Here is a 22,545-nt window from a genome sequence, read left to right as displayed (position 1 = left end):
CAGTAAAGCTGCTGGGAAGGACGAGATCTCGATCGAGCTTCTCAAACACGGAAGTGAGCAGCTGCATCAATCAATCCACCACATTAACCAAAAAATATGGGAGGATGAAAAACTGCCTGTCGGCTGTTCGGATGGCCTCATATGTCCAATCTATAAGAAAAGGCACAGACTAGAATGTGCCAATTACAGAGGGATCACCCTTCTAAACTCGGCGTACAAAATCCTGTCGCGTATTGTGTTTAACAGACTGAGATCGCTTGAATACCAGGCAGGTTTTAATGAGGGCCGATCAACGACGGATCAGATGTTATGCCTGCGGATGATACTTGAGTACATCTTGCAGACTCACCATCTGTTCATTGATTTCAAAGCAGCGTACGATTCAGCGAAAAGAAATGAGCTGTGGCAGATAATGTCCGAACATGGTTTTCCGGCGAAACTGATTAGACTGATACGTGGATGGCTCGAAATCAAGTATTCGGATTGCAGACGAAGTGTTAACCTCGTTTGTGGCCTTAGACGGATTGAAGCAGGGTGATGCACTCTCGAATTTATTGTTCAACATTGCACTCGAGGACGCTATTGGGAGATCTGGCGTGCAGAGGAACGGCACTATCATCACACGGTCGCATATACTCCTGGGCTTTGAGAACGACGTCGACCTCATTGGAATCGATCACAGAGCAGTAGTGGAGGCTTTTGTCCCACTGAAAAGGGAGACGGCGAGGATAGACTTAACCAGTAACTCTACCAAGACAAAGTACAGTGATCGTTCGCTAATTGGGGCACGACCTCACCCCAACTAGCGAATGCCGTTCGCTAATTGGGGCGGTTTGACAAGCGTCAATGTTGTTTACTTTTTGCATTGAACAAAAGAAAATTTTACGCGCCAGAAAATATCGATCCTGCCAATCACGGAAACAAAACGTCAACGCGTTTTTGACATCGAATTCTGACGTTTAGCTGCTTTTTAATTGGGTTTCGCCCCAATTAGCGAACCCCAACCAAAAAGCGCCCCAACTAAAAAACCCCAATTAGCGAACGTTCACTGTACATGGTGGCAGGTAGAGATAGAGGAAGACCTAGTAGTGTTGATGCTGAGGAAGTGCTTAATGGGGATGTGTTTGAAGTATTGCTGCTGCGACTAGGGCCTTTTACGGATTACGTAACCAGCTTAGGTCCCGCAGCATGCAGACGGAAACGAAATTTGATCTATACAAAACTCTTTGTTCTACCAGTGGCCCTTTTTGGAGCGAGGACGTTAAAAGAGGCCAACCGGAGAGCTTTTGAACTGTATCAAGTATACAAAGAAGTAAAAAATTGTGAATTGTATAAAATACGGCAGACTTCAGTGGGCTGGTCACTTAGTGCGAATGTCGAAAGGAAGAATAGCGAAAACAATATTTAACAGAGAACCAGATAGGGGCCGGCGACTTCGTGGAAGGCCACGAACACGCTGGTTGCACGTGGTGGAATCGGACCCGGGGACCCTGAACGTTCGGGGAAACTGGAGGAACATCGCCCAAGACCGACGATTATGGAGCGCTACAATACGCCAGGCATAGGTGTATCGACGCTGTAGCCAACCAGGTAGGTAATTCAGACCTACTGGCTTCACAACTCGATCTGAATATATTGAATATTGAGCTTCATAGACGATGTCATCAAAAACTGAAATCAGCTTCTGCTGATTGAGAGAGTAAAAAATGAAGGTGGGTCTGCCCAATCCAGTTTGTGACAGCAGCGCGTACGGACGTGCCTTTTGCTTGCAATTTGTGTTTTTTTTTCTCGTTCGTTTGCTGTGTTTACGTTTTCTCGGCACGGCACCAGGTACTGCCGCATGAAGCCGCGCTGCAACAAGTGTGGCGAATCCATCCGACCGGCACTCATCGGATGGAGATGGAGGTGACCGATTGCAAGTGCGCCAACTGTGGCGACAACCATCGGGCCCCCACCAAGAACTGCCCAAAGCGAGCGGAGTTCCTGGAAAACCGAAGAAGGCTTCCATAAGGACTCTCCCGAAGAAGAATCGTGTTCTTGTACTTAAAGAGCCGAACTATCCGGCCATCGGCCATCGAGCGATTCTAATCCTCCCACCGTTACTACCGCACAAGGGACTGGTAGCAGCAGCTGCGTTGGTTCAAGCTCCAGCACCGCAGGCTCCATCCTCCAGCGAATGCTCCCCGCTCCCTCCTCTTGGATTCCGCCGACAGCAAAATGAACATCCTCTATCCCCAGAGGATTCCGTTCCGGTCCACACCCCGGATCAGCTGGCTCCAATATTGTACCAACTTGTGGCTCGGCTTCAAAGCTGCAAATCTCGGTTCGACCAGTTTTAGACTCTGGGCCTTTTTGTCATTGAAAATGGCTTCTAGGTTGGGTCTGGCAAAATGGAACGCTTGCTCGCTCAAGAGCAAAATCGTTGAGCTCAGCGATTTATTTCAGGAGAAAGAGATTGACGCGACATTCATCACCGAAACCCAACTGAAGCCCGAGGTAAGTGCAACAATTCCGGGTTTTAGGCTGGTGCGGTTCGATCGAACAAGCTCCAGAGGGGGAGAAGTGGCAATCGCCTTGCAGAGCAACATCGTCTGCTGCCGGACTACAAGCTCAAAATCATCGAAGCCGTTGGAGTGGAAGTCACCACCTCCATCGGAGTCGTCACGTTCATCGTGACATACTGCCCCATACAAGTTAAAGTCGACGGTGGCAAGAGCAATTCATCATCGCCGAAGACCTGAACGCCAAGCACCAATCGTGGACGAAACGGAGTCGGTTGCAACGCTCGACACAGCGGTTCGTCTTCCAGGAGCTCAGCTCGGACCACTATCCGGTGGTGGTTGAAGTTGGAACTTCGGTGAATCGACACGAGCTAACCAAGCGTAACTATTACCAACTCGACTGGGGTCGGTTTCACCGGTGCGTGGACGAGAACATCGATTACCAGCGGCAATACGTCAACGAGCAACTGCACGCCATCCAGGAGGCGCGACGCCCCGACCATTCATACACCCACCAAAGATTTGATCCGTCTGGGAAATGTCACTTGCAGGCAGTATCAACGTACTGGGCTGCCTGCGCTTATGACCCGGTGCAATCACATGACCAAAATTATCCAGGCCAGAATGGTGGACCTCAGAAAAAGTCCTCATACGGAACAAGTTTGTCTCAAAACCATCCGCCATGGCCTTACTTACGAGAAGGCTTTCGACAATGTACGGCAAGATGACTTGGTGTACAAACTACATCGCTACGATCTTTACAGCTACCTGTTGAAAATAATCAACATTTAACTGTCGGCAAGGACATTCCGCGTCTCAATCAGTGGAGCATAACATCGTCGCAGGCGTCCCCCAGGGCAGTATCTTCGGGCCTCTGCTTATCAATCTGTTCACCTCCCAAATGCCAGAACCTCCAGAAGGTCACCACCCTTGAAGTCGATGTTGTGTTATAACGTCGAGTGCGTTAGCATAGGCGTTAGCGTTCTCAATAGTCCTCCCCTGATGTATTGCTTGATTGCGGTCCGGGAGATACGTACTGGCGAAGGGGTTTCGGTTTTAGTGGGTCGGGAGATCCCATCCCCACACTACCTGAGTTAACCTCCTCAGGTGTCTATTTGCAGATTTCCATTTACCCTTGCTCAAGAAAAAAATGAACCTCCAGAAGGCGGCATTCTGTCTCTGTTCGCAGATGACGCCTCCAACGTAGAGTGATTAGAGTGCTAGTGGCAAAACTCCAACGTGGTCTGGATGCCCTGACAGAGTACTTCACCGGCTGGAAGATCTGTATAAACGTGGCGAAGACTCAGGTCATCATTTTCCCCCACTCTAAATCCCCTGAACATGATCCGCCTGTAATATTCTCCTCAATGGCACGACAGCAAGCTTATTTTCCGGCAACAGATTACGAGATCAGCAAAAGTAATGTTTAGCAGAGAATCTGACGAGGAAATCGATTCCGGGGTAGACCATGAACTCACTGGCTGCGTGCAACCATACAGACAGACTGGCAATTGGCGACACAAGAACGAGCAACTTAGAATATGATGTACCATTCGGTTTTTCTCCGAACAACATGGAGTGTATGACCATTGCACTGCCGTTCTATGCATAGTTGTCCTATGTTATCCTTTATAAAAAAAATACAAACTGGAGTCAATTTGTTCCACTGATTTCAGAATCGATTAGATCTGAAAATTTTACCAACATTTTAGGAATGTAGTGAACGTAGGCAACTCTTTTTAAGAACATGTTAACGTTTTTCAGTCATGGGACAATTATGCGTAGAACGGCAGTATAGGTGTAGGTAATTTGAACGATGTTCAAACCAACAGGATTCAAATTAAAAAGGAGTAAGGTACCTCCTATTTTTACCGCCGTAATGAAATTAGCGTAACTAACCAGATATATGAAAATGGACCAGAAAACTAACGGGACATATGCTGCCGTTCTACGCATAATTGTCCCACGCTTGCTGGGATTTCCCATGTACATGGGACAGTTATGCGTATGACGGCAGTATGGCTCTCCACCATATGACATTTTGAGGAGGTTTGGGGAGCCTTGGCCCCGGGGCCCCCTGTCGGCAAAGTCCGGCCCTGCTCTCCATTAAAACATGGTTTCTATCCAAAAAGTTGTTCGAAATTTACGTTATTCCGTAAAACTTTCCAATTCAAATAAGGTTTAGCCTCTTCAAAAATATCTGCTGAGACCCTTGAAAGGAGGCTTCTAAGATTCTTGAAAGAAGGTTTCACAGCCTCTTAGATGGGGGCTCCCATGCCTCTTGAAAGGAGGCTTCCGAGCCTCTTGAAATGAGGCTTCCGAGCCTCTTGAAAGGAGACTTCCGAGCCTCTTGAAAGGAGGCTTCCGAGCCTCTTGAAAGGAGGCTTCCGAGCCTCTTGAAAGGAGGCTTCCGAGCCTCTTGAAAAGAGGCTTCCCAGCCGCTTGAGAAGGGCTTTCGAATCTCTTGGAAGGAGGCTTCCGAGCCTCATGAAAGGAGGCTTCCGAGCCTCTTGAAAGGAGGCTTCCGAGCCGCTTGAGAAGGGCTTTCGAATCTCTTGGAAGGAGGCTTCTGAGCCTCTTGAAAGGAGGCTTCCGAGCCTCTTGAAAGGAGGCTTCTGAGTCTCTTGAAAGGAGGCTTCCGAGCCTCTTGAAAGGAGGCTTCCAATCCTTTTGGAAGAAGGCTTCCGAGCCTCTTGAAAAAATACTTTCGAGCCTCTTGAAAGGAGATTTTCAAGCCGTTTGGCTTGAGGCTTCCAAGCTTCTTGAAAGGAAGCTTCTTGAAAGGTTTTCGAGTCTCTTGAAAAGAGACTTCCGAGCCTCTTAAAAGGCCGAGGCGAGTAAATTTGGATTCCGTGAGGATTGCCCTTAAGCCTCTTAAATGGGTGCTTCGCTTCCGAACATTCAGATTCTAGATTTTAGTTCAGAAGCTTATTTTTAACATATCATTCAACTTTTTTTTTTGTTTCAATCAGATCTTTATTGAAAAGTTTTCATTGGAACTGTTAAACATCTGCCATTACGCATTTTTGTCCGAGGTACCCCCTGGGGCCAGCGAAGGTACCCCCAGGGGTACATGTACGCCAGGTTGAGAACCGCTGCAATACATTACAATCGTTTGTGATTGTTAAATCGGTCGTGTGATCCTTCTGGATCCAATGAAAGTCTCATAGGCGCATGATCATGAGTTCGATTCCCAGCCTATGAATTCTAAAACAATGGCTACACAATAGAAAGACTAGATAATTAGACTCTGCGCTACAGTGTTGTAGCGCCAGGTGTCACCACAATACACACCCAATGTACCCAAAAGGGACAACAAGCCAATACACCCAGGTTTTTTTTACGCGGTTGGAATTCATTAATTTTTCGGTTAACCTGAACTTTTACAGCTTTTCAAATACCCCCTGAATTTTTTTGGTGGGGTTAACTCATTGCTTCATTGACCCTGAAGGTCTTAAACGACCAAAACCAAACCGTGTAAAAAAAAACCTGGGTGTAATATGATTTTTTTTTGTATCTTTATTAAGGAGACTTTCAGCCCTAGGCTGGCTCGTCTTCGGAATATGACATACTTTAATACTTAAAACAAAAGTCACTATTTGATCCCTTTTTTCATCATCGTTGATCACTAAAGTCATTATTTTGTACGACATTCATCGCTATCAGCCCTGTATTCAGAAAACAGTCAAACCTTTTATCCGTAATTTAAGGGACCATCGAGTCATGAAAGTTTAGAGATGAGGAACAACAGATCGTTCTCTATCATCAAATCGTGGAAGTAAATTTTTTTTGTACAGGTATGTAATGTCACTTCCTTAATCTGCTCGTACTTGAAGCAGTCTATGATATGAAGCTATGCAAAATAAGAGATTATTTTCTACCTTGAATAGACTTCATAATACCTAATTAATCAATGTAATAACAAGATCATACTTAGAGTGTAAAAAAATGTAGCAAAAATACTTACCATATTAAAAATACCAAGAAGGAGAAGAACCAAAGGTAGTACGGGTAACTTTCTACAATAAAAAGTAAATAATGTGATTATTTTAGTAATGGTGATATTCAAACACTGCGGATTACCATGTTTTAATTTGCTATTTCATCTGGTCATATAGTTTTGATTCTGTTTTACTCCACGAAGACTTACAAATCGTACAAAATCATGCCATACAGAATAAATAATAACGTCGACATACATAAATGTCATAATTATTATTTATACCGCAACTGTTGATTAAAAGTCTAATCTTCATGCAAATAGATGTTACTTCTTCCAAAACTAATCAGGAGGCTGATAGAATTAATTCTGATACATTTGTTTATTTTCAAAACTGATATAGCAAACACATACTGATGATGACAATGAACACAATAGCCAACATCATGGGTGTGAAGACGTCGCACTCCCAAAATTCGTTCTCTTGAATGTCTCTCGACTCATACGTCGTGCTTACAATTTCTCTACAGCTAGTTATGGGTGAGACCGGCCAACGAGATGGACCGTCTGTGACAAAAGTTTCTACACGAGTTGCTGACGAACCTCCCATGGGCTGACAGTAGCTACTACATCCGCTAGGGTCACACTTTCTTGAACAGACCCATGCTTGGGAGTTTGATTCTTCTTACAAATGATATGTTATAGATAGATAAATAAAATAAAATTAAAAATCTAAGGTGATTTACCCGAGCCAGGTTGCGCGGAGGATGGCGTGTATGTCGATGTTTGCCGGGATCCGGTCGCACTGAGCTGCGTATACGTTGGCCCCGTCGGTGATCGATTCGGACTGAGCTCACTGTACTGGTAACCTTCGGTAACGGGTTGGGGCTGTGGGAGGAAATAATTAAATATATTGAAATTAGTTTCGTTTAGATTTTCATCGACGTTATCGCTTTAAGGGATATACGATTTTTACCTGTCGTAACGACCATGCGGTCGCTGCAGGCGTTGGCGAGGTGTTGTTTGTTTTGGAGATGTGTCCAAGCGAACCGGATGCTCCAGGCGTCCCAGGGGAACCGTATCTGTGAAAAACAATATTGTATTGAGTTCAACGGAGAGATATGTCGATAATAAACAAACTACTCACTGGATAGGAGAAGGCGTTGGATTATAGCTATATTGCACCGGGTTGTGCGCACTATCGGGCCGTTGGATCGAGGCGTTGGCTACCACGGCGGCCGCGGCTGTCGCTGCTGATGGCGGTTGTTGTGATGGCAAGTGTGAAATCAAATTGTGAGGATTGTATATACTACTAGATGGCGTCGTTTCACGCCGGCTTGGCATCGAGTAGTCCAGCCCGGGGGCCTGGTAGGACACGGGTGTGTCCGTTGGGTCCGTTGCTCCCACCGCGTCGTGCGTTGAATGCAGGGATCTGAAAGTTGAATGAATGAAATATTAAATATTCTAGATTTTCAAATCTCGTGTAATCCTAAAAATATGATCGTGAAAACTGGATGAACGCCAGCGCTGATTTTCAGCCTTTTACGGACACCGGTAACAAATTTTTTTCTGTATAAAACTCGTTAAAAGGGTCGAACCGGAAAGCTTTCAGAGTTTTCGAGCGAAAAGTGCTGCGAACTATACTCGGTGAGAAACCAGGTATCGAGGTAGGTAACTGGTAATATTAAAGCACCTTCTGACTAGGGTAAATGATGTATCTTGGACAAGCGCAGGACATTCATTAGAAAAAATATCGAGATTGAATAGTATAAAACAATTGAAAACCACTAGGTTCATCCAAATACATAACCTATGATTAGTCTTGTGTCTCCATTGCCCAATTTTTGAGTAAATTACGTTTACTAGGTGTAAACTGTGATATACTGCGAACTAAAATATTTACTTTTTGGACATCAAATATATAATTTCGACATGGAAAATGCATATATTTTGGACAGAGTAATTTTCTCCCAATTTAAAAATGGCCACCTACAGATCTCAATGGTATGACTTACCTACACGTATCCACATTCATTTAAATGCATTTATTTGCTTAACTGACATAGAATAAACCAGAAATTAACATTGTTTCGCAATCTTATCGATATCATTGAAAACAGCCTGAAAGTTGGCAATTAATGGTTCATCCATGTACTGTACATGGGGTGACCAATAAATGTCTGATGAATAAAAACATAACTTCATTTTGGTCACTCCTTTTTCATCCGTCTCTAGTTCATGTTAAGCGATTGGAATATGTTAGCGTCTCAATTACAATCTAACTTTGGCCGCCAGACCTCAAGATTGCCGTTTGAACCAATTTGAACGTTTTTCAGGTGCATGTTACGAAGAGTCCTATAATGCATGTTCTCCTGCATACTGGCATCCAGCAGGCACTTTGGTACATAGCTTTACATTTTAGATTTTAATGATAAATAATAATTGATTTGTGAATTCTCATCAGGAGCCGCTAGAGTTGAGGTAAAAGTATACAATGATCATACTTTCGATAAAAATTTTCCTACACATCATCTAAAATTGATCGAAGAAGCTCAGGCTTGTCCAAAATATGTACATGTCCAAAATATATCATTTACCCTATTGCTGATGTCGATCAGAGCAAATTGAAAACTGATTTTGATGTCCGTTTTTTATAACAGTTTGATGTCATATTTATAACCCTTTTTAGAAATCAACAGCAAATTGAATTCAAAATAGTTAATCAAACATAAAACGAGTCAAACATAAAATGATGTCAACATCGAAATAATATTTCTGTTTGCTGTCATTATGATTACAAACTTTGCTTTGAATTTAACATTTTTTATTACAGTTACAAAATTACAATGCTGTTTGGATACTCACTTTGCAGAACTATTAGTGCACACCACGTACTCAATGTCGTCCGTGTAGGGATTAAGGAAGGCGTACGCTTGCGTCCTCATCCACACCCATTCCTTGTTTTTCGCTCGGAACCTGTACATCGCCGAATACATCTGCCCTTTCTGCTTCAGCACTGCAACAGTATTTGACAAAACCTCAATATAAGTCGATCCAGTTGAAGAACGGTCAACGTTTCTTACCCGATTCAAAATTCTCCTTCATGTGCGCGATATCGTCCGGGTGGAAGAAATCGTAGCAGCTCTTGTTCAGCAGGTCCACCGGCTGGTAGCCGAGCACTCCGATAACCCGTTGGTCCACGAACGTAAACTTCCCGCACATGGCATGCCGCGAGATGAACTCGTTCGGGTTGTTCGCGTTCAGGTCGTTGGCCGTGGTGGAGGAGGTAATCTGAAGCCGCGCTATCGCCACCAGGCAGCAGTGGGTGTTGTGCAGGTCGTCGTCCTGGCCCCGATCGATCGTGACACCTGGAAACATATCTGTATTGGCATGGTCATGGACACAGGTTCCAGGTTTGATTCCGGGGTTAAAATTACGAAACATTTCTTAGAATTGTAACGTGAGAAAAGTGCTGAATTTTGACTGAACCAAACATATTGCAAACTAGAAATGGATACTTCGATACTCACCAGTCGGGGGCCAGTTTTTAATGTAGCCGGTACAATGCATGACCGCGTAGTTATGACCATCGGGAGAGGGACCTAGTGAATTTTTCCGTCGTAACCGATTTAGATGGCCCAAGGCCATCGATTCCGGTGTCAGGGGACCGATTCGCATCCGACAAATGAAACCTCGCCTCGAACCCATACATAATCTCATTGATGCTGCTTGAATGATCGAGAGAAAAACGGATCATCAAAACTGTCAACTGACAAACTACAAGTAGAACTTACATTGATGACCTTCCTTCTTGACCGTGCCCGTCTTGAGATCCAATATTCGACCGCTGTTGGAGGGCTCCTGCGTCGAGAGCTGCTCCCGCACCTTCTCGATATCGTCCGGGTGTATATGATCGAAGAAGCTTCCGCTGTACCACTCGTTCTGGGTGTAGTTCAGCACCGGTGTTACCGAATCGGACACGTAGATAATACGGCCCGTATCACAGCCAGCCTATTGGGAGGAGGAACGGCAATGCAAAACAGCATTAATTTAATTGACCGCACACGCATTCACTCAATTGGGAATTATGATTCATTAAATTGCATTAACAATCGATAAACTCGAGCCGCTTTCCGGCTAACGAAACTGTTTGCAAATGCATTGCGGTTTGGTGAAACGGCCAATCGGGAAACAATTGATTTCTCGCAAAGACAGTTTTTTCCACCGTGGTTCTTCTATCTGCATTAATGCAATGTTCCCTACAGCAGTTGCGAACGCAAGGAATGAGCAGAATTAATTTCTTCGGAAAGGGACCACCGAAAAATCGTTTATCATTCATGCGATGCAACAAGGCTACGGTCAAGGAAAAGAGAATGGTGTGGTGAGAAATTAATTTTACTTACTTGATATTAATTTACGACCTATCGGGCATTCGGTGAGCATTTTTAAATGATCTAACGGTGAATTGAAGTGCACTGGTGATTCCCAAACTGAATCCTATTTTACATGATTGTAAATTGCTTAATTTTTCTCGCAAGCAATCTTGTACGAGGATATGAATGAAATAAACATGCAGGGGAAATGACGGCTTTGCTAAAAAAAATCTATTATTCCAAGAGGATTTTCTTAAACCTTTTTGCCTTTCTCGTATACTAAGTATACGGTAAAGGCTATATGATCGCTCCAAAAACAAACTTTTTATAGAAGGCCCGGAGACCCATAGTGTTATATACCAATCGACTCAGTTCGACGAATTGAGGTGATGTCTGTGTGTGTGTGTGTGTGTGTGTGTGTGTGTGTGTGTGTGTGTGTGTGTGTGTGTGTGTGTGTGTGTGTGTGTGTGTGTGTGTGTGTGTGTGTGTGTGTGTGTGTGTGTGTGTGCGCAAAACTACTCAAAAAATGTCACTCATTTTTCGGGCACTTATCTTCAACCGATTTACTCGCAACAAGTTGCATTTGACGCAGAATCCTGTCCCATTGTTTCCTATTTGAAATTGGCCAGATCGGACTATGGGATCGAAAGTTATGGCCAAAATACAAATTCATACGAAAAAATCGCGTAAAAAATGTCACTCATTTTTCGGGCACTTATCTTCAACCGATTTCCTCGCAATAAGTTGCATTCGACGCAGAATTATATCCCATTGTTTCCTATTTGAAATTGGCCAGATCGGACTATGGGATCGAGAGTTATGGCCAAAATACAAATTCATACGAAAAAATCTCGTAAAAAATGTCACTCATTTTTCGGGCACTTATCCTCAACCGATTTACTCGCAACGAGTTGCATTCGACGCAGAATCCTGTCCCATTATTTCCTATTTGAAATTGGCCAGATCGGACTATGGGATCAAAAGCTATGGCCAAAATACAAATTCATACAAAAAAAATCGCGTAAAAAATGTCACTCATTTTTTGGGCATTTATCTTCAACCGATTTGCTCGCAACAAGTTGCATTCGACGCAGAATCCGGCAGCCCTTACTTTGCACCGTTCAATGTGGAAGAACGATCCATAAAAAAATGGAAAACGATCCATAAAATACATCTGAATGTTCCATAAAACGCTACCATAAATCCATAAAATAGTTCGAGGGATTCCATAAAGAATATTCTTATGATCTATAAAACTTTGAAAAATGATCCATGAAAACTATATATTGATCCATGAAATTTCAAATTTGCGCAATTTATATCCTGATGATGATCCATAATTTCAGCCATATGATCCATAATTTTGGTCATATGATCCATAATTTTGATAATGTGATCCATAATACTTGGAAAGAAGGCCAATGAAACTATATTAATTGATCCACACATTTTATAAAATCTATGGATCATTTATCAAAATTTATGGATCATATCACCAAAACTATGGATCATTTGAACAAAGTTATGGATCAAATGGCCAGAATTATGGATCATATGACTAAAATTATGGATCATATTACTGAAATTATGGATCATCATCACGATAAAAAAAATGCGCAAATTTGAAGTTTTATGGATCAAAATATAGTTTTTTATGGATCATTTTCCAAAGATTTATGGATCATTTGTCACATGTTCATGGGAAATTAGCCAGAATTGTATTGTTTTTCTTGACCATGTTAATGGAACATATTTCCCATAGTTGCTAAATTTTAGCTTAGTTATGGATCGAAAAATTATTCTTTATGGAATCTCATTAACTATTTTATGGATTTATGGTAGCATTTTAAGGTGGTTATACAACAAAGCCACAAATCGGCCATCTTGGAAACCACGTGCTTTTTCCAGTGATTTTTCAAGAGCACGAATTGAAAGAACCACAAAGCCCATAGGGATGAAACATCCGTAGATCGTTTACTTACTTATGCTAAACAATCGACTTGAATTTCAGCGTTGTACGAAAATTATTACGCTATATTTGAACTTTTGATAATAGGAGTAGAAACCGTGTGGTGAATTTGAAATTCACCACTTGGCTTGATTGTATAATCACCTTAAGGAACGGCAAAACATACTTTTGCATATAAACGATAAAGACGGATCCATAAAAAACTGGAAAACGATCCATAAATAACATCTGAATGTTCCTTAAAATGTTAATTAGTTAATGAGATTCCATAAAGAATAATTTTTCGATCCATAACTAAGCTTAAATTTAGCAATTAATTTGGAAATATGTTCCATTAACATGGTCAAGAAAAACATGAAAATATGACAAATGATCCATAAAAAGCTATATTTCGATCCATAAAACTTCAAATTTGCGCATTTTTTTATTGTGATGATGATCCATAATTTCAGTAATATGATGCATATTTTTTGTCATCTTCTTCTTCTTCTTCTTCTTATTGGCATTACATCCCCACACTGTGACAGAGCCGCCTCACAGCTTAGTGTTCATTAAGCACTTCCACAGTTATTAACTGCGAGGTTTCTAAGCCTTGTTACCATTTATGCATTCGTATATCATGAGGCTAACTTTTGATGATACTTTTATGCCCAGGAAAGTCGAGACAAATTTCAATCCGAAAATTGCCTAGATCGGCACCGGGAATCGAACCCAGCCACCCTCAGCATGGTCTTGCTTTGTAGCAGCGCGTCTTACCGCACGGCTAAGGAGGGCCCCATTTTCGTCATATGATCCATAATTCTAGCCATTTGATCCATAACTTTGTTCAAATGATCCATAGTTTTGGTGATATGATCCATACATTTTGATAAATGATCCATAGATTTTATAAAATGTGTGGATCAATTAATAATTAGTTTCATTGGCTTTCTTTCCAAGCATTATGGATCACATTATCAAAATTATGGATCATATGACCAAAATGATGGATCATATGACCAAAATTATGGATCATATGGCTGAAATTATGGATCATCTTCAGGATATAAATTGCGCAAATTTGAAATTTTATGGATCAAAATATAGTTTTTATAGATCATTTTTCAAAGTTTCATGGATCATAAAAATATTATTTATGGAATCTTCCGAACTATTTTATGGATTTATGATAGCGTTTTATGGAACATTCAGATGTTATTTATGGATCGTTCTTCATTTTTTATGGATCGTTTATGCACATTGAACGGTGCAAAGTAAGGGCTGCCTTAAGGAACATTCAGATGTTATTTATGGATCGTTTTCCAGTTTTTTATGAATCCGTCTTTATCGTTTATATGCAAAAGTATGTTTTGCCGCAGAATGCTATTCTTTCCTATTTGAAATTGGCCAGATCGGACTATGGGATCGAAAGTTATGGCCAAAATACAAATTCATACGAAAAAATCATGTAAAAAATGTCACTCATTAATCTGGGTTTCTTAATGGAAAAATCGCAAAAAAAAAATGTCACTCATTTTTCAGGTTCTTTTCCTCAACCGATTTGCTCGCATTAAATTGCATTCAACGCAGAATGACTCATTGATTCTTATTGAAAATTGGCCAGATCGGACTATGGGCTTAGAAGTTATGGTAAAATTACTATTTATTGTGAAAAAGAGTTCAAAAAAGTCTAGCTCCCTTTTTTAGCACTTAGACTTCATCTATTCCCCAAGCAACACAAGTTCAACAAATCTGGTTGCAGTAACCATATTTTGACTGAATCCGGTCATATATAAGTTACTGTGATTGATGTGCAATATGTGTGCTTCTCAGGTCTCTCGCATCAGATTGCATTCGACGCAGAATCTTGTCCCATTGTTTCCTATAGAAACTTGGCCGGATCGTACAATTGGATCAAAAGTTATGGCGAAAATAATAATTTTAAAACTACAAAATAAAATGCCATTTTTGCTCTTATGCTCATCCGATTTGTTTACAACAAATTGCGTTTGGCGAGATTTTTTTATCGATATAAACAAATATGAAAAATAAGACCAATCCACATATTGGTGTTATTTTAGATTTTTCCAAACCTTTTGAACGAACGAGAAAGGCACCATCACCGCTAGGTGGATTAATCTGTGTTTTGATTGATCCAAAGGCTGATAGTTGTTTGTGTGCTGTTGGAAGTGGTACACGCAATCCTCATTCTATTTTATACCGCCTCAATCCTCAATCCTCATCCTATTTTATACCGCCATTTTTTTAAGTAAATTTTGTCATCCACTACTTTAGCTCTACACGTGTAACCAAAGGGTTTTTTCTCTCTTTTTGGAAATAGTCCATGCCATTATCAATCCACAGAAAAAACAATTGGATTAGCCTTCAATAACTGCTCCGTCCTTGGTTATCATAGAATTGCCTGGAATATAGGCGTTAAGGTCTATACACGTAACCAAAGGGCTGATATCTCTTTTTAAAAATGGTTCGTGTTCTTTTTGATCTATTCGACCAAATTGGATGTACCTTATATAACTCTTCCGTTTTCGTGATCTAAGAATCCCCTGAAGTATACATTATTCTCTATATTCGAAAATGGCTCATGTCCTTCTCAATCCGTAGAACAAAACTGTGAACGTCGTCAATAACTGTTTCGTCCTAGATCGTCCTAGAATTATGGATCATATGACTAAAATTATGGATCATATTACTGAAATTATGGATCATCATCACGATAAAAAAATGCGCAAATTTGAAGTTTTATGGATCAAAATATAGTTTTTTATGGATCATTTTCCAAAGATTTATGGATCATTTGTCACATGTTCATGGGAAATTAGCAAGAATTGTATTGTTTTTCTTGACCATGTTAATGGAACATATTTCCCAATTAATTGCTAAATTTTAGCTTAGTTATGGATCGAAAAATTATTCTTTATGGAATCTCATTAACTATTTTATGGATTTATGGTAGCATTTTAAGGTGGTTATACAACAAAGCCACAAATCGGCCATCTTGGAAACCACGTGCTTTTTCCAGTGATTTTTCAAGAGCACGAATTGAAAGAACCACAAAGCCCATAGGGATGAAACATCCGTAGATCGTTTACTTACTTATGCTAAACAATCGACTTGAATTTCAGCGTTGTACGAAAATTATTACGCTATATTTGAACTTTTGATAATAGGAGTAGAAACCGTGTGGTGAATTTGAAATTCACCACTTGGCTTGATTGTATAATCACCTTAAGGAACGGCAAAACATACTTTTGCATATAAACGATAAAGACGGATCCATAAAAAACTGGAAAACGATCCATAAATAACATCTGAATGTTCCTTAAAATGTTAATTAGTTAATGAGATTCCATAAAGAATATTTTTTCGATCCATAACTAAGCTTAAATTTTGCAATTAATTTGGAAATATGTTCCATTAACATGGTCAAGAAAAACAATACAATTCTTGCCATTTTCCCATGAAAATATGACAAATGATCCATAAAAAGCTATATTTCGATCCATAAAACTTCAAATTTGCGCATTTTTTTATTGTGATGATGATCCATAATTTCAGTAATATGATGCATATTTTTTGTCATCTTCTTCTTCTTCTTCTTCTTATTGGCATTACATCCCCACACTGTGACAGAGCCGCCTCACAGCTTAGTGTTCATTAAGCACTTCCACAGTTATTAACTGCGAGGTTTCTAAGCCAGGTTACCATTTATGCATTCGTATATCATGAGGCTAACACGATGATACTTTTATGCCCAGGAAAGTCGAGACAATTTCCAATCCGAAAATTGCCTAGACCGGCACCGGGAATCGAACCCAGCCACCCTCAGCATGGTCTTGCTTTGTAGCCGCGCGTCTTACCGCACGGCTAAGGAGGGCCCCATTTTTTGTCATATGATCCATAATTCTAGCCATTTGATCCATAACTTTGTTCAAATGATCCATAGTTTTGGTGATATGATCCATACATTTTGATAAATGATCCATAGATTTTATAAAATGTGTGGATCAATTAATAATTAGTTTCATTGGCTTTCTTTCCAAGCATTATGGATCACATTATCAAAATTATGGATCATATGACCAAAATGATGGATCATATGACCAAAATTATGGATCATATGGCTGAAATTATGGATCATCAATTGCGCAAATTTGAAATTTTATGGATCAATATATAGTTTTTATGGATCATTTTTCAAAGTTTTATAATAATAAAAATATTCTTTATGGAATCTCTCGAACTATTTTATGGATTTATGGTAGCGTTTTATGGAACATTCAGATGTTATTTATGGATCGTTTTTCATTTTTTTATGGATCGTTTTTCCACATTGAACGGTGCAAAGTAAGGGCTGCCTTAAGGAACATTCAGATGTTATTTATGGATCGTTTTCCAGTTTTTTATGAATCCGTCTTTATCGTTTATATGCAAAAGTATGTTTTGCCGCAGAATCCTATTGTTTCCTATTTGAAATTGGCCAGATCGGACTATGGGATCGAAAGTTATGGCCAAAATACAAATTCATACGAAACAATCACGTAAAAATGTCACTCATTAATCTGGGTTTCTTAATGGAAAAATCGTAAAAAAAATGTCACTCATTTTTCAGGTACTTTTCCTCAACCGATTTGCTCGCATTAAATTGCATTCAACGCAGAATGATTCATTGATTCTTATTGAAAATTGGCCAGATTGGACTATGGGCTTAGAAGTTATGGTAAAATTACTATTTATTGTGAAAAAGAGTTCAAAAAAGTCTAGCTCCTTTTTAGCACTTAGACTTCATCTATTCCCCAAGCAACACAAGTTCAACAAATCTGGTTGCAGTAACCATATTTTGACTGAATCCGGTCATATATAAGTTACTGTGATTGATGTGCAATATGTGTGCTTCTCAGGTCTCTCGCATCAGATTGCATTCGACGCAGAATCTTGTCCCATTGTTTCCTATAGAAACTTGGCCGGATCGTACAATTGGATCAAAAGTTATGGCGAAAATAATAATTTTAAAACTACAAAATAAAATGCCATTTTTTGCTCTTATGCTCATCCGATTTGTTTACAACAAATTGCGTTTGGCGAGATTTTTTTTTATCGATATAAACAAATATGAAAAATAAGACCAATCCACATATTGGTGTTATTTTAGATTTTTCCAAACCTTTTGAACGAACGAGAAAGGCACCATCACCGCTAGGTGGATTAATCTGTGTTTTTGATTGATCCAAAGGCTGATAGTTGTTTGTGTGCTGTTGGAAGTGGTACACGCAATCCTCATTTTAAGGCACTATTTTATACCGCCATTTTTTAAGGAAATTTTGTCATCCACTACTTTAGCTCTACACGTGTAACCAAAGGGTTTTTCTCTCTTTTTGGAAATGGTCCATGCCATTATCAATCCACAGAAAAAACAATTGGATTAGCCTTCAATAACTGCTCCGTCCTTGGTTATCATAGAATTGCCTGGAATATAGGCGTTAAGGTCTATACACGTAACCAAAGGGCTGATATCTCTTTTTAAAAATGGTTCGTGTTCTTTTTGATCTATTCGACCAAATTGGATGTACCTTATATAACTCTTCCGTTTTCGTGATCTAAGAATCCCCTGAAGTATACATTATTCTCTATATTCGAAAATGGCTCATGTCCTTCTCAATCCGTAGAACAAAACTGTGAACGTCGTCAATAACTGTTTCGTCCTAGATCGTATAAAAATTCTCTGAAGCCTAGGTCTTAAGATCTACATGCGAAAACAATCGAAGAGACCGTGTGCCGCTTAAAGCGTACTAGCCTAGTCCTGGTGTTGGGTGGGACTTTAAAGAAATTTAACTCGACTGATCGAGCGTCTGTTCACCAAGAAGGTGCGACTCCAACAGCGTCTGTTCTGGCATCCAGCGACTGAGTATGAAAAGCTATTCCCCGGAAGCTATATGGCAGCCCCATCCCGGTGGATAGGGAACCTTGGGCCAACAACCTACTGTTCCCGAAATATTAATTTGTTCGAGAAACTGATAATGAAAGAATATGGACCAGGGTTTCGACTTTTCGTTTCAATGAGACTCAAGCAAGCGTTTTTCGGGCTAAGGGAAAATCTTGTTTCGTTGTTTATGTTGAGGATCATCTTTCACCCATCAATCTTTTCTCTAGAATTAGCATTGGATGATGAACGAAAATCTTGCCTATTAGATGTGAAAATCCTTTTTCGTTTCATTACTTTCACCTCTCATTCACTTTTCGCGAGAATTATCGCAGAACAATTACAAAATTGTATGGCCGCGCCGGGATTCGAACCCAGAATAGTAACAATAATAGCTGTGGGGAAGCGCTTACTTTAGCCACACCACCACGCTATCTGTATGAAAGCGTTAAGTTATTTGTTCCACATAAGCTACTACCATTTGCATTGATGATGCCACGAAAAGACTCGAATATGAAAGAAAAAGAGCAAACCAACGTTTAGCGGCAATCGAAGTGAGCGAAAAATTGTTATCACTCTCCAGGCTGTTTTTCTTTCCCGAAAAACGATTTCTCCCCGAAAACTTTCGTGAGGGAAAATCATGTGCTCCTGAGATTGAGTGAGGATTATGAACCCTGAATGGACTGATTTTACGGCGACGACTCTTAGCGCGAAACACAACATAGACACGGACACGAATAGAAACATGGAACGTTTTAACCCTAGCCCAGCAGGGTAAATTGGCACAACTTGCCAATGAGGCACGTCGCATGAAACTTGAGATCCTGGGACTGAGTGAAGTCCGTTCGCCAAATTTTGGAGAACACAGAGAACGCCGTCGGGACAAGTTCTGCTATACTATGCTGCAGATATTCCGAAAGGTGGCAGCGTGGAAGGCCAATGGACCGTCATCAAGAATGCCTTCATTGCTACCAGCAAGCATAATCTGGGCGAACTGCGCACCCAGAGAAAACAATGGATCACCGATGAGACCTGGAAGAAGATAGAGGAGCAAAGAGAAGCCAAAACCACGATAGAGCGATCAAAAACCAGAGGAGCCAAAGACCCGTCAACGATACTCGGTTTTTGAGAAAGAAGTAAAACGCTCATGTCGACGGGACAACCGAGCGTGGGCAGACTCTTTGGCCGACGAAGGAGAGAGAGCCGCCGCAAGCTCGGACATTCGCCTCTTCTACGATATCTCACAACGCTTAAGCGGGGCGAAGAAGAAGCATTGATGCCTGTGAAAGACGCGAATGATCAGCTATTGACCTACCCAACTGACCAGCTGAAACGCTGGTTCGAGCACTTCGAACAACTTTTTCAAGTGCCAGCCAGGCCACCACAACCTCGGCATGATCTGCCTAGGATCCAACGTATAACACGCGTCAATACCGAAGCTCCATCGCTGCTAGAGATTCAAACAGCCATCCAAAGCATGAAATCTAATAAAGCCCCAGGGGTCGATCGCATATCAGCCGAGATGCTCAAAGCTGACCCCATGACATCCGCTCAACTACTGCATCGTTTATTTCGTAATATCTGGGACACCGCAACTTTCCCGGTCGACTGGATGCAAGGTATCTTAGTAAAGGTGCTCAAATAGGGTGACCTGACTGTATGCGATAACTGGCGAGGCATTATGTTGCTGTGCACCGTTCTCAAAGTTCTATGCAAAGTAATCGTAGCCCGGATTAAGGAGAAGATCGATGCGACTCTCCGGCGGCAGCAGGCCTCGGCCGGATTCCGAGCCGGAAGATCCTGTGTGGACCATATTGTCACGCTCCGTATCATTCTGGAGCAGGTACGAGGCCTTCTCGTGTAGAGTGCTGCACAACGGGGTCTTATCCGACCCTATCCGGGTCGTAGCTGATGTGAGGCAAGGATGTATTCTATCACCATTACTGTTCCTCATCGTAATTGACGAGATTCTGGTAGGTGTTATTGACCGTGAATAAAACCGCGGGCTGTTATGGCAGCCTATAACCATGGAGCACCTAAACGACTTCGAATTGGCTGATGACGTTGCACTCCTCGTTCAACGGCGCTCTGACATGCAGAGTAAGCTCAACGACCTTGCCGAGCGCTCCTCTTCGGCAGGTTTAGTCATCAACGTCAACAAAACCAAATCGTTGGATGTAAACACGGTGATTCCTTCCAGTTTCACTGTAGTCGGGCAACCGGTAGAGAATGTTGAAAGCTTCCAATATCTTGGTAGCAAAATGGGGTCAGACGGCGGTACCAAGATCGACATAGACGCACGGATCAAGAACGCAAGGGCTGCCTTTGCGAGTTTAAGAAACATCTGAAAAAAAGGCAGATAAGTGAACGCACCAAAATACGAATTTTCAACTCTAAGTGAAATATGTGCTGTTATACGCTTGCGAAACATGGTGTGTATCAGTGCAGAACACTCAACGGCTGCAGGTATTCATCAACAGATGCCTGCGGTATATAATTCGGGCCTGGTGGTCTCACAACTGGATCTCAAACAACGAGCTCCATCGTCGTTGTCACCAGAGGCCGATAGCAACAGAAATTCAGGATCGGAAGTGGGGCTGGGTCGGCCACACTCTACGTAGGGTCGGAAACGAAATCTGTAAACAAGCATTAGACTGGAACCCAGCGGGACATCGCAGCAAAGGCAGACCCAGAGGCTCATGGCGGCGAAGCCTCAATAAAGAAATAAAAGAAGTCGACCGAAATCTAACCTGGCAACAGGCTAAAGCGATAGCTGGTCAACGTTCAGGATGGAGATCTTTCAAGTCGGCCCTTTGCACCTCCGGAGGTGTGCAGGATCCATACTTAAGTAAGTAAGTTTAATAGATGTTTCGTCCTAGGTCATCCAAGAATATCCTGGAGTAAAGGCCTTGGGGTCTACAGGATCTATTTAACCAAATTGGATATCCCTGCAGTAACTGTTCTGTTTCAGGTCAATACCAAATTTTAAAAACGACTTATCTGCTTTAATAATCAATGATTTAAACGTCGATTTGATGAATCTGATAGCAGTCCCATGCAAACCAACACCAACAGCAGGTAGTTCGAGCCTTCACCTGCTTATTGATGCTGTTGGTTTGCGTGGGAGTGCAATCAGATTCGTCAAATCGACGTTTGAATCTTTGTCAGAATCAGATATGTTGAATTTGAATAAGATAAGTCGTTTTGCAAATTTAGTATTGAGTTCATCCAAGAATTCCTTGAAGTGTAGGCCTTGAAATCCACACACGTAACCAAAGGTTTGTTATCTCTTTATGATAATATTTCATGCTCTTTTTGATCTATTAAATCAAATTGCCTTCAATAGCGCTTCCCCTCCATTCGATCCAAGAATCATTGGAATACAGGCTTCAGGCTTACCGGCATAACTAACGATCTTTTAATGGTTTTCAATCCGTACGTCTGAAGCCGCATTCAATGACCGTTCCGTACCAGGTCTTCCAAAAATTCCCCGAATTATAGGTCTCAAGGTCCACAAGTGTAGCAAAAAAGAAACAATTTTCTCTTTTAACAATAGTTTGTCAAAGAGTCATACAAGAATTCCCTGGAGCACATGATCAAAGCTCTACACGCATAACCAGAAGTCTCTAATAACTTTTCACGGATCGTCACGCGTACCAAAATGGCAGTTATCTCTTTTGTAAATGGTCCATGCCCTTAGTAATCCATAGAATCAAATTGAATAAGCATTAAACAAGAAATTAAATTTATTAAGAAAATTATTTTGAGCTATTTTGTGGAATGTCTTTACTTGTCATAAGACGAGTTTGTAGCTTCGCTTTTAATTCCACCACTTGATTGTACCT

General features: G+C 41.2%; 1 protein-coding gene across 7 annotated transcripts in view; it reads right to left on the bottom strand.

The window, feature by feature from the left end:
* The window catches only part of LOC134213273 (aryl hydrocarbon receptor nuclear translocator homolog), a 627,873-nt gene that overhangs the window by 5,366 nt on the left and 599,962 nt on the right, over positions 1-22,545 (bottom strand). For 5 of the 7 annotated variants that reach the window (XM_062692167.1, XM_062692165.1, XM_062692163.1 and 2 more), the window contains 7 exons: positions 10,236-10,452; positions 9,972-10,166; positions 9,525-9,821; positions 9,307-9,457; positions 7,589-7,873; positions 7,418-7,523; positions 7,188-7,329 (listed from right to left, as the gene is read on the bottom strand). In XM_062692167.1, coding sequence (XP_062548151.1) covers positions 7,188-7,329; positions 7,418-7,523; positions 7,589-7,873; positions 9,307-9,457; positions 9,525-9,821; positions 9,972-10,166; positions 10,236-10,452 — 1,393 coding nt within the window. Of the gene's footprint in view, positions 1-6,468; positions 6,521-7,187; positions 7,330-7,417; positions 7,524-7,588; positions 7,874-9,306; positions 9,458-9,524; positions 9,822-9,971; positions 10,167-10,235; positions 10,453-22,545 lie in introns of all 7 variants that reach the window. The other 2 variants (XM_062692166.1, XM_062692164.1) reach the window with 2 other exon arrangements.

Source organism: Armigeres subalbatus, chromosome 2, assembly GCF_024139115.2.
Source record: "Armigeres subalbatus isolate Guangzhou_Male chromosome 2, GZ_Asu_2, whole genome shotgun sequence".
NCBI classification, from domain to species: Eukaryota; Metazoa; Arthropoda; class Insecta; order Diptera; family Culicidae; genus Armigeres; species Armigeres subalbatus.
Note: the sequence above shows the minus strand (reverse complement) of the source record. Positions and strands in the feature narration are given on the sequence as shown.